This window comes from Parus major, chromosome 4, assembly GCF_001522545.3.
Source record: "Parus major isolate Abel chromosome 4, Parus_major1.1, whole genome shotgun sequence".
In the NCBI taxonomy this organism is placed as follows: Eukaryota; Metazoa; Chordata; class Aves; order Passeriformes; family Paridae; genus Parus; species Parus major.
The window spans coordinates 8,823,299-8,836,672 of NC_031771.1; the positions used below are offsets into that span (position 1 = coordinate 8,823,299).

The 13,374-nt window shown below is 37.9% G+C and overlaps 1 protein-coding gene across 12 annotated transcripts in view; it reads left to right on the forward strand.

The window, feature by feature from the left end:
- IL15 (interleukin 15) overlaps positions 1-11,527 on the forward strand; it is a 33,753-nt gene extending 22,226 nt beyond the window's left edge. For 6 of the 12 annotated variants that reach the window (XM_015625505.3, XM_033513684.1, XM_033513685.1 and 3 more), the window contains 5 exons: positions 8,400-8,538; positions 8,921-9,002; positions 9,156-9,197; positions 10,108-10,251; positions 10,802-11,527. In XM_015625505.3, coding sequence (XP_015480991.1) covers positions 8,400-8,538; positions 8,921-9,002; positions 9,156-9,197; positions 10,108-10,251; positions 10,802-10,915 — 521 coding nt within the window. In that variant the 3' untranslated portion in view covers positions 10,916-11,527. The remainder of the gene's footprint in view (positions 1-8,399; positions 8,539-8,920; positions 9,003-9,155; positions 9,198-10,107; positions 10,252-10,801) is intronic. The other 6 variants (XM_015625503.3, XM_015625507.3, XM_015625508.3 and 3 more) reach the window with 3 other exon arrangements.
- The last annotated feature ends 1,847 nt before the right edge of the window (positions 11,528-13,374 follow it).

Below are 13,374 nucleotides of genomic sequence, written 5' to 3' on the forward strand. Positions count from 1 at the left end.
TCAGGGAATTTTTCATGCCTTGTGGCAACCTCGTCCAGTGGTACCTCTGGAGGTGAGCCTCTCTGTTAATGGTAGGTACTGAGAAAACAAATTGAGGAGTGTCATCGGGATGAAGGGGAATGTCAAAGAAACAGTCCTTTAAATCAATAACAGTCCATTTCCATTCCTTAGGAACCGTAAAAGAGGATGGTAGACCAGGCTGTAGTGTGCCCATGTCCTCCATGACCTTATTTACTTTACATAGGTCTTGTAGGACCACTTACTGCTGTTTTGTTTTTGGATGACAAAGGCAGGTTTATTCCATGGGCTTGTGGTTGGTACAATGTGTCCCTTTTGGAGCTGTTCCTACACTAGAGACTCAAGTGTGACAAATTTTTCCTCAGGGAAAAACTGATCTACCATACGGGTTCATCTATTTTCCAGATCAGTTTTAGGGTATTCCACTGTTCAATGGCCCAAATTAAAAATATGTCCCTAGGTGCATTTCCCACCGGGACAAAATATCTCTTCCCCACAAAACTATGGGGGCTCTTACCACAAATGATGTGGTGGTGGAGATATGGCCTGCAGATCGCATGAACTTGATCAGCTGCAGTCGTCAGGCTGATGCTGTTACCTCCAATTCCTAACAGAGTTCTTGGATCAGCTGTAAGAGTCCATTCAAGAGGCCACTTGGACTGTGAGATGACCATCCATGTCATGTCTGCACCTGTGTCAATGAGTCCTGAGAGAACAGTCCTTTTAATGTTAAATTCTAGTGTGCAGGCTAGTTGAGGCCGGCTGTGGCTTATTACCTTAGTCCACATTGCCAAGGACTCCAATGTGTTGTTAAAGTACTGTTTGGGGAGTAGAATCACCTGAGCAATTATCAATCCCTGAGGTATAAAGCAAGGTGGGACAGGACACATAGTTAATACAGTGATTTCCTGTTGGGATGTTACCAATAACACAGAGGGTAACACAAAAAATCCCTCAGTCCTTGTTCCACAATTCCCCAAAATTAACAGTTCACAGGGCCGATCTTTGGGTCCAAGCTGGCCTATAGATACGGTATGTGTAAAATAATCAGTCAGCGTTACTGGTTTGGCACTTGTTAGCTCCAACCTGGCATCTGGGGGCAGGGCTGCTGGTAGCCCTGTGACAAGGTGTTGAAGCTCTGAGTTACCTGCCCTCCGGTGTTCACGGGCATATGCAGCTGAGGTATTTGTGTCATAGTGTGGGGCTATCCTGTGCTGCACTACAAGTTTCCCAAGGCTGGCTTGCCATAACCCCCCTGTTTTGGGCAACAGTATGAGAGCAACCCCTGCAACACCTGGAACTGGCAGGAACCTTGAGCTTTGCTTGTGTTGGACACAGTCTCTTCTGAAATGTCTGTTTTTGCCATATTCAAAACACGGACCAGGACCTTCCTGTTGTAGTCCTTGGGAGAGAGTTTGTGTGGCAGCACTAGGACCTTGCTGCTGTAGAGGCCCTTGAGGTATAATCTACAATGCTGCCAAAGCCTCTGCCACTCCCTGTTCCACTGCCTGAGCCTGTAGGACAGCCGAGTGTTCGGGGATCCTGAGGTGGTTATGAGTCTCAATCATTTGTAGTAACACTGGCTCGGAATCAGGGGGAAGGGCACATAATTCTTGAACTCAGGATTTGCATTTAACATGCCCAGTTTTATCAGCAATTCATCTTTAGCTTTCTCTTCTATGATTTGTCTTTCAAATAATCTCAAAGATTGCCTGCTTAAGGCAATCAATAAACTTCATGTATGGCTCACTAGGGCCTTATTTTATCTCCACAAAATCCTGTGCAGATGTGTCACCATCAGGCACTTGGATGAGTGCTTTCCTTGCAGCAGTTTTAATGTCACCAAGCACTGGCCTTGGGAGGTTTGCAGCTTGATCATCGGGCTGAGTATGTGCACCCTTCCCATCCAGGTGTTCCAGAGTTAGCATTGCTCATGACTGGTCCCTGGCATAATTAAGCAGCAATTGCTTTAACAGTCTCTTCCACCCTCCCTCCCACAGGGTCAACTCGGTTGTGATAGCAGCACAGTCATAATATGCTTTAAGTCGTGAGGGGTTAACAACTGTGCTGTGAATGTAGCCCTTATCAGATTGTTGAAGAAAGGAGAACCCCTCCTGTAGTCCTTAGCAGCCTTGCACAGTTCCTTTACCTCCCCATAGGCTAGGGATTCCCATCTAGGATCAACTCCACCTCTTCCGTATAGCACTGGGAAGCACTAGGAAAGCAGCAATTTTAGAAGCTAATTCCCAATTCCCTTCCTTTACTGTACTAGTCTGGATCTTCTTCCATGGATTGATGGAATCGCTGGATGCAGAAGGGCTTTAGTCCTCTTCCGAGGGGAGGTCACAAGCATAATGCCTTTGTTGCAGGATGGTTGGTGGCAGCGTTTGCTTGTTGGCACCAGCACTGGCACCAGCCACATGGGTGCTGCCATGTTGGAGAGCGGTGTTTGGGTTGAGGTGGGCTTGGTTCCGGCCCCCACAGAGGGGCGTGCTCGAGGCTATGGCGGAGCTGCCTGGAGAGGGGGTAGCATGATCTGGGGACAGGGGTGGAACTAAGGGGGAAATTTGAGACAGCATGGCTTAGAGCAGCAGGAAGGTCCTTAGCAGGTAATACTTGGGGTGAATAGGGAGGAGGATGGGTTGTTGAAGATTCTAGGGGAGTGGAGGGGGAAGGGTCCAGGATGGTGTGGTCATCTTGGGCCCCATATAGAGGAGCTGGAGGTGGACACAGGGTGCAGAGTAACAGGGCAAACCGTTGTTTCCTCTGAGTGCGCTGGAAATTTTGGCCCTGTATCCCACTCCAAGGTAGTCCAAAGGGCGAGAAGGGAAGGAACACAAGACGATGGGAGTTACAAATTGTACGGGCAACATGATGGGCTTTGCTCTCGTGATCTGTCTCCAGGGCTTGAAGGGTTAAAAGCAGTCTGGTGTTGGGAGGTGGAGTTGGAGTTGGATTTTTGCTGCTTTTTCCCTTTGTCTTTAAGGGTCTCAATAATTGCATGAAAGGCAGGTAGCAAGCAAGGTGCTGGAGGGTGTCTCCTAGTCATTAAATCTTAAAGCCTGATTCCCACTGAGTCCCAAAATTCCACTGAAAAGATATCACAGTATGAGCAGTTTCCCACGGTGCCACGCAGAGCAGCGATAGCTAGATCTGTGGAAGCCTAAATTGCACAAAACCCATTTTACCAGGATTTTCAGCTTGCACTTTCCTACCTTCTTCCCATGGTCTGCTTAAAGTAACTTGTACTGTCCATATACATCCCTCTCTAATGTGGAAGGCCTTAAGCCCATCCTGCAAAGCAGCAAAACTTGGATGGGGTGGGATATGCCCCCTTGTTGGGGTAGGAGAGATGGGAAAAGCTCTTCCTCTCTCCACTTACTCTCATTCCTAGTAGGCATCCTCCAAGACAGCTGGTCATCCTCTGATGTCTGTCTGTCACCAAAAAGTGCAGGTCTGATGAAATAATCCACAGCAGAGAGAAAAGTCCTACTGGTTTGGCCAAGACCTAGCCAAACCCATCCCTAGAGATCTCCCAATGTGGGAGTCTCTGTTCAGGCATCAATTGTCACAGTCAGCTTGTTGCAACTCTGAGTCCAGTCTGACTGGGTGAACATGGCAAAATAGAGGGATGGGAATGATGGAGTTGCCTGAAATACTTAAATGATGGTAAAACAACTGCAGAAACCACATGGTGGCAAGCTCCAAAGACCAAGGGGCGTGGTGAACTTAACAATATATAGGGGTACCTGAGGGCAGGGGTCCAACCACAAATGCAAACCAGGGACATGACCTTATATGTGATAGGTCCTAAACCAACTGAGAGCCACAACCAGAAACACGGTTTATTATGGAATGACTCCAGTAGCATCCTAATTGCCATCATTTCAGTATTCTGCCTCCCAGGTCTCAGGACTTCTGTACAAGTCACCTGACCTCAGCCACTATCGATCCTGGCTGGTTCAGTTCCCCTAGTGACATTCTATATGCTTCTGGGCAGGGAGAAGGAGATCCCATATTATGCACAATACAAAAACTTTAAATAGAAGCACTGCTGTTGTAGCTGTGCAGCTACTTGGTGCTTGGTCTCCTTGAAGGTAATTGCACTAGAGCAAGAGGACAGAACAATTAATTAGTGGAGCCAACAAGCAGAGGATAGCAGAACAAGAGCTGTGGGGTGAGATTTTGTTGGGGGAGGAGGCAGAGTTCTCTAAAGGAGGCTCTAATTATTGTGGCAAAAGAAATACTTGTTTAAGTTTCTGTGGCAACACAAATGAGTGGGTGTAAAACTCATCTCTACATGATATAGACAGTACTTGAATATGGATCTAAAAAGACCCCTACTTTATGCATGAGACATTGCTCAATAAAATGTCAAAGGACTGGAGAGAGCTGGAGGTGATGGTCAGATTTTAGAAAGAAATTTTCAGCAGTAACAGACAATAGAAGATTTAAAGTACTTTGCTGCACAGGAAGCCAGAGAGAAAATGCTGAGGACATGTCTTTATAGAACAGGGGAGAAGAAGAGACTGACTAAATTAATAATAATAAATTATGTGCAAGAAGTCTATTGTACTACAGAATGATGATAAGAAATGGGGAAATAGTTTGTTCCAAGAGAGAGGTGTTTGAGAAGGCTGGTTTGCTTATGGGAACAAGGAAAGGAAAGGGCTGATCAAGGGAAAAAGCTGCGTGCAAAAGTCAAGAAATTACAGAAAATTTGAGAGTAACCAAAAATTTAGAAGGTTAGACTTCAAGGCTCTGAAGTTTTTTATAGTGTGACGGTTTTCTGCAAATGGTGAAAGACTCTCAGGACATTCCAGGATTTTGAAAGAAGTGGACATAAAGTTCTGGCTGCGGAATATATGAGGTCTGAGCCAACAGTGTAACACAGTCATGAAGAAAACAATGGCAGTAGTTCCCTTTTTCCCATAGAAACTATTATCACCAGTTTCCAGATCCCTAATAAGATCCGAGTACATTGTATGTTTCTGGTCACTCATTTTCAAGAATGAGGAAGCAGATGAGGAATAAAGATATAAATAAAGAATAAAAATACAGTTCAAAACAAGGAGAAAAAAGAGAAGACTTTTGCCAATAGCACCAAATGGCATAGCCAGGAAATAAACTTTCTTATTGATGAATATCTCACCTCAAGGATTCAAACAGATATTTATAAGAAAATATTAATAAAGAAGTTTACACATATGGTATTTCGGCAGAAACATGTAATTTTAACTGTCTGTATTTTCTATCACATGTAACTTTAATACTGTAAAAAGCCATTAATATTTTCTTTTGAGTAACTTAGATTATTGTTTCTATGACAGCCAAACCAGCAAAGTCATTGGCTATTTCTGCTTTTCCAAAGAAAGTTTTTTACATCTGCTTATAGATTATTAGATTTTTTTGCTTTGCTTATAGATTTTGCTTTAAAGAGAAAACAATACTACTTTACCTTAGATATCGCTCAGAGCTAACTGCTCTTAAAATGCTTAACTTTTCTGTTATACAATAATGCTTCCCAAACTTTATTGCGTATATCATAACTACTTTTTGGAAGAGCATATACTCACTTCAAAAGACTTTAGAGTAGCAAGTAATCAGGACACAAACTCCAGAAAAAAAATATTTATATCTGGAAATATGAGCTGCTCCTTTGTCCAATGTTCACAAGTTTAAATACCAGGGATGTAAGGAACAGAGAATAATTAGTTAATGATTACACAAAGAAATCAGAACCAGAATTGTCCGAAGAAAAGTTTTACATTACAACATTATGTGTTCAAGGCAGGAGAACAATTTTTAAAAGCTTCTAAGCCAGCTAGCAATGCTTCTGTTGTTGAATAATGGTTTAGATGAAATAATTAATAAATTCAAGTAGAAAATGGCCCTGCATTTATGAAAGGAGTGTGTTGGAGGATGTAGTTGACATTAGAACCTCTTTATGAACAAATGGAGTACCCTTTAGAGTATGCATGTAGTTTATTTTTCACATATTTACCATCAGTACAAGATTTCTATTGCTTCTAAAAACTAAGCATTTATTTTACATTAGCATTTATAATTTTATTACAATAAAGGTTACCTACAATATTTAAGGAAACCAAAGATGCAGACAACATTTAATCATTAAGAATACATTGTTCCAGTGTCATTACAGGGAACAATAATTTAAAATAGGAAACAAATGACAAACTAATGATAACCCTGGACCATTATTCACTTAATATTATAATATAGTATTTCCTCACCATGAATACTTTGTTCTGCAGGATAAATTTGACAACACATTCAGACTGGGACTCCCTGTCAAATCAGCTTTTTAAGGTCCAATTACACTAATTATAAATTACAAAGCTGATTTGTGTTTATGGACCCATGATAAGTCTTTAATATTTTAATTTGTGGCCACCTCATCTCATTGAATAAAATCTGTCTTGTAGAATGAATGATAAAAATGTTTAGCTATTGTAAAATATTTCTAGTATACTTTAAATTATTTTCTTAAAATTTGGGGTTAAAACATGTTTTCTTCAGCTGTATCTACCAATCAGGTTTAAAATGTATTTAAATATCCTTGGAGTTTCCCCATAAGGCTACTTCTGAACTTCACTTAAGTAATAACAACAACAACAACAACAACAACAACAACAACAACAACAACAACAACAACAATAATAATAATAATAATAATAATAATAATAATAATAATATACCCCAAACCCAACCAAAATAGGATATTTTCTAAGGATTAGCATATCAAATGCAATCAGTTAGTATGCAGATTTAACAAAAACAAATGAACAAAATCCAAACCCAAAAGAAATAACATGGCAACTTCAAATAAATGTTAACTGTGAAAAGGTAAAAGCCTTTCTGTCATACTACAGTAAAATGATTTAGCTCTTTTGACCATATCCAAGCAGTTAATAATTATTTTTCCTTGTTTTCCTCTATATTTGAAAAATATACATTTATAAGTACTTAATATTTTGGGTTTAGTATTATATTTTCAATTTCCATTTGATGTGGTTGGAGTCACAGGTTTAGCCTTGCTAGTAGACCTACTTTGGCTGACCATAACAGCATCTTCCATGTGGAAATTGTTCAGAATATGTAGGAGATGTTACTTGCTCTGTCCTTACTGCAGTCCAGATTGTCAAAGAATCATTTATTTACATATCTCTTATTTAACAGGTTTAGGACAACCAAAGGTACAATAAAAGGGACTGACACTGTCCCATTTAATGTCCCATTATCGAATGTGAAAATTTATGTAGGATTAGGTAATTATGCTATTTCACCTATATCTTTGGGGCTTGGAAACAATAATTGCAATGTATTTAAAGCATTTTCTGTTTAAGAGAATAGCAAATATTTGTTACAAATACTCTCCAGAAGTTCTGTCACACATGTGATCACTACTCTCCTGGCTCTGCTTTATGAAGATGGCTTTCAGCAAGTGAGGTGCAATCCTGATAGTGATGGACTGATCTCCCATTTGAATATTTTTACCACTGCACAATGCTGGCTCTTGTTTTTTTATGTTCTCTTGTTATGTCCATTTTTAAATATTTACTTGCAAGTAGCAGGTAAAGAAACTACTACTAAAGAAATATCATTTGAGTCAGTTATAGAGTATTGCATGTATGATAAGCAATAAAACCTTGGGTCAAAACCATTACTCTGCAGCAGATAATTAACCTAAGCCTGTGAGGGAACTTTATCAGCTAAATCAAAGGGCTTGTGAGTTTGGAACAAGCTGTGCAAGGGAAATGTTTCCTGATGGACAAAGCACAGCTTCTCACAGCTTTTCCTTATTTCCAGTGGCTAAACTCCATTGAGCACAGTTTTTAATGCATCACTGCCCACTAATAGACACACATACACTGTGTAAAGCAATGTAAGTATATACTCTATCTAAATATTTTATTTAACATTTGTAGACATAACTATAGCATTCGATGGACTCAATGTAGAGCCTCACATAAATGCAACCACAATATTGGAGTTAATGTTGTAAGTAGTTATTTGAATTTGGGTAACGAATAGTAGCTGGGGAGAGGTGGAAGGCAAAAGTTCTTTAATATTATGTCTGCATTAAATTGCAGCCTGCAGTATGAACTGATAAATAAATAGGGATCTCAGGATGAGTTCAGGTTTTCACAGTGTGCCTTCAGCGTCTGATTTTCTACCAACTGTTTGGTAAAGTGATTATGTATTTTTCCAAGCTGCAAAGCAGTTGGTCTTTCCAGCTACACACAACAGGGTTTTGTCTTTATTGGAAATCTTGGCAAATTGGTTAATTAAGTCAGTACTAAAGCAAAAATCTGTGGAATCAAATTGTGACAAGGTATCACCTTGGTTGTGTCTTTCAGAAAACACACCTGGAAAATGTTTGTCTGCAGTATCCGCTGTATCGGCTTCTGAACAGCCATTGTTTTTGCCTTTTAAAGAGTGGGATGGGACTAATCATCTTCTTCCTGTGGTAACTACAAAGTCAATGCCAATCAGACAGTAACTACAAATTATTTATTTTTACTATCACAGTTGTTGCTTGTCTCCAGTCCCTTCAGAGTGGATTTGGAATTTTATTTTTACACTTTAAAGGAATTTTAGGTATTTTACATTAGGTAATCAAACCTTTCTCTTGCATTATGTTCTATAAATCTGGGTTTTAAACAACCCACATTGTTTATACAGTGTGTGACATGAGATACAGATTTCATGTGATTTTATGATTTGTCAAATATGCTTGCTTGACCCAAACATTTAACATATCTATTTACATGTAAACAACGTATCTGTAGTATCTTATAATGCTCAGTCTTTTTTTCAGCATAAAGGTTGTAGATACCTCCTGTTTAGCCTAATGATCACTCTGTTTCTTCTGTTCTAGTGCTTATGTACCAAAGACGGAAGCAGGTCATTGCAAGTGGGCAGAAGTTCTTAAAGATTTGGAAAGGATCAAGACATCCAAAGTAAGTTCATAAAACAGTCAGCATTTCATATAATCATAGAAGAAGACTTAATAAAACATTTAGCACTGCACTCAGCTAAAAAGTGTGAGTGGGAGGGAAAGGGATGGTGTTTATTAGCTAATGTTTATAATTCCAACTCTTGATTTTTTGTAGGATATTGATGTTAGTTTATACACTGCAAACGCAGATGAGGATGTAAGTAAACTTCACATATAACCACAACTAATGTTTGGCTTCATTTCCTTACTAGGAATTATCTCCCAAAGCAGACTTGTTCTAATTTCATAAACATGTCTAAAAGAAAATAATTTGCCTTGGAATAAACAGTTCTTCTAATCAAAGCACTTATGATAAATTATGCAAGCAAGTATTAATTATTTTTATTTAGTCATCTGCTACTAAAATTAATCAATTGAAAGGGATGGTCAAGGCCACACTGGATGGGCTTTGAGCAACCCGGCCTACAGAAAGATGTCCCTGTGCATAGCAGAGAGGTTGGAAGTACAGGATCTTTACAGCCCCTTCCAACTCAAACCATTCTGTGTTTGTGTGATTCAAAATTATTTTATCAAAGCAAACAATGCTAAAATAATGCTGGGATTAATTTGTAATTTAAGGGAACATTAACTACTTCCTCTACTCCCTTATCCATTCTGAATGCAGATTTCCGAGTTTAAGTGTTTAAACTACTAAAAATAATGTTAATTTAATTCCACTATGTTTAGTTATGTGCCAGGTTCCTATCCTAGTTATTTTCCTATGTTCTTCACTAAGACACTATGTCTCACCTCATCTTAGTAAACTGCTTGGCCTTTTTCTTTTTGGGTCTCATAGCCCATCTCTGTCGATATTCAAATAGCATGAAAATAGTAATGAAAATAAGAATGAAAATATGAAATGAATGTGAGTATGAAAATAGAATGAATAGTAAGAAAAGATGCCTAGAAAGTAAAAGTCAGCCTCTTTGTGGCTGATTTTATCTTCGATTACATCTCACTTATGTTATGATCATACTTGTGTTTTAAATTATATCATAAATTATGTCCTACATTTACTTATTCCTTTTTAATCATAAAACTATTGCAACTGCTTCTTTTTTTTTCAGGAAGAATGCCAAGAACTTGTAATGAGGTGCTTTTTCTTAGAGACAGAAGTGATAATTCAAGAATGTCGTATAAAAAACTGTAGTAAAACACAGGATGTGTGGAACATATGGAAAAATGGAAATGAAACCTTTCAAAAAAATAAGGTAAGCAGCACCAATAGTCCGCAGAAAAAGCACAAATCAAAAATGTTTCTTTGGTAGCAGAAATACCTATTTTGTTACATAAAGAGTGGGATGTTAGAGATGAAAACTAATGAGATTCCAAAAACCTGCGCACATATTAATAAAAAATCAGAGATCAGTAGTTTTTAGAAAAACACTTTCAGGATTCCCATCAAAGCCAATACTTTTGTGCATGCTTACATATATCAGAGTGTTTGAATGTGTGTGTATGACAGTTTGCAGCTTCAGTACCTGCAGTCAGATATGTGAGACACACAGGGAAAAGTATCCTTATTTTCAGAGGGACAGTCATTTGCATCTTTCACTGAACTGATGTACCTCTCAAAGATGATCCTATTCAAAAAGTAAGCCAGGAAATGCACAGACCATAACTACCATGTAAGCCTCCACTAGAATTTTCTGTAGTCTTTTCCTGCATTGGAATTATTCACAAAAATAGGGCAAAAAATTTAATTCTTTATCAGAACCAATGGATTGGTATCCTGCTTTACTATTGCATTTTGTTTTTCAGTTGACTTCCACAAAATCAGAAAAATGCAAAGAGTGTGAAGAATATGAAGAAAAAAATTTTACAGAATTTGTACAGAATTTTGTGAAGGTTATACAGAGGGATTGCAAACACTGACCAAAAGTCACAAGCTTTTGGGAAACAAGACTCTTACATGAACACCCTCAGAGAAATTAGATTATCAGCAAAAATAAACGAGGAAAAGAAAATAATTTACAATCCTCTTGGCTATCTCTTAATACATCTGTTTCTATTGTGATTTTCAGTTAAACTCAATTGCTTCTTCTACCCAAGAACTCAAAGGCAAAAATTAGAATATTTATGTAAAAACTCTTCCTTGCCTTTTCCCCCTTTTATATAATTCTATCTCTAGTCTTCTTTCAGAAGGTAAAACTGGTGTTTAGTTCTAATATCCAACAACAACATGTTCTATTCCTTCATTTGTTACCTCTAATATGACTTTATTCATTAATGTAATGACTAAAACTCCTTTATCAGTTACCAAAAGTTTCAATTGAGATGTCAACCAAAGCAGTGTTTATTTAATTCTCTGAATAAAAGAGGTGACTAATTCTCTTACACACTTAAAAAAAATAAATAATTCTATGTGGTAGAAATCTCGTCTGTGAAGTAGGGTTTATAACTTTAGTATCTTCTTGGGAAAGAACTTTGAAGACATGAATCACTTTTGACCAATTATTGGAAATAATAATAATATAAGACTCAATGCAGTCACCTGTCCTCTGGTATTTCTGCAATGTTTCACAGTCTCCTTTGGGCTCTTCCTAAACTAATTGGTTTCCTCATTATTCATATCCATGTCATACCAGCTGCCATCCATAATAAGTAGTTCTTTTCTCCAGGCACCTCCATTTCTCTATCCTCAGCTGATAAATGGCTGAGTCATTCAGCTGTCCACTTACCGGGAAAGAAGTTTCAATCTCATTATGGCAACAAACACACTGCCTCCTTCTCTTTTACTGTTGGGATGCTCCCAACAGTCAATCTTTAGCACTCTGAGGAGATAAATCTCCAGCAAACTGCAAGAGGCAGAACATAAATGTGAGCATGTGAGATGTAATCTTCCGGGAGACTTGAAGACAAACAGATTGGTAAATTCATAAGCACGTTGATATCAGCATTAATCACTGGTAGGTACCACAAAAGAAGTAAATTATTTGCCACCACAAAACCTCAAAACCAGAAATGTTTCTTACATAGTTTGGATGAAATAAAATGGTCCTACATTTTATATTTTTCCTTAATTCAGTGGTATGCACTGAATATGATTTTTCCTAACCTGACATCATGTGCACAGGAAAGGTAACATCAAGTTACAGCTTTGGTCTGTAGTCAAAGAGATAAAGAGACTTTCCTTATTTCTAGCCTTGACAAGGAACCAATATACTCATGAACAAAAGAGCTTCTTTGCTCAGAGTTCTTTATCTTGACCATTTTGAAAATCAATTTCCTGATTAATTTTATTTTGGTTTTCATTAACTCATTTACCAATGATAAATATGTTAAAGACTGTGAATTTGTCTTTCCAAAGAATATTGCTAAGTCTGTGACCACTCAGCCTGTCACCCTCTTAGCCACTTTCTGTGGGACACTGGCCATATCCCTTTTATTTCATCTCCACCTGGTCCAGGTGCATTTTCTTGGATGAAAAAAGGCCATTTGCTAATCTGGATCTCCAGCATATCTCTTAGGCCTTTCTTTTCCCTGAGAGCTAAGCAGCCATCTGAAAGCTTTATTACATTCTGTGTCCAATGGTTATAATAAATTATCTCATTGATATAAAGGATGGACTAAATTAAGATCACCTTGTTATTTGGTTGGGTTTTTATTTTTCTTTCTTTTCTTTTCTTTTCTTTTCTTTTCTTTTCTTTTCTTTTCTTTTCTTTTCTTTTCTTTTCTTTTCTTTTCTTTTCTTTTCTTTTCNTTTTCTTTTCTTTTCTTTTCTTTTCTTTTCTTTTCTTTTCTTTTCTTTTCTTTTCTTTTCTTTTCTTTTCTTTTCTTTTCTTTTCTTTTCTTTTCTTTTTTTTTGGTTTGGTTTGTTGTTTTTGTTTGTTTGTTAGTTTTTAGTTAGGAAATTCATATGTACTCCAAAGGGAAAGTTTCAATAAGACTAAAACATGGTCAAATCTGATCTAACTTTTTAGTCCTGCAGGCAGAACTATTCAGAGTGGCCACTTTTGAAGTAAACATCCCCAGGTTGAAGAAGGTATTTCTTCGACACAACGCTGAGTTATTTGTGTGGCATTTACTGGATAATATTTTCCAACTGTCGTTGGGATATATTAAGGAAAAGATTAATACTATACTTTCTCCAATGAATCCTTCTCAGTTAGGGGAACTAAGGTAACTCATACCAGAGTGTTTCTATGTACAGAAATAACAATAACTTTACCTTTTGACACCAGAAGAGAAGAAAAATGCTCCTCCATTGAAGACTTGCACTACGTAGTACTGTGTTCTTGACTTTGCAAAAATTTAAAATCTGCTTTTCCTTTCCATTCCTAGTACTTAATATCCACATTTCTTGTCTATATCCTAACAGGATAGTAGCAAGT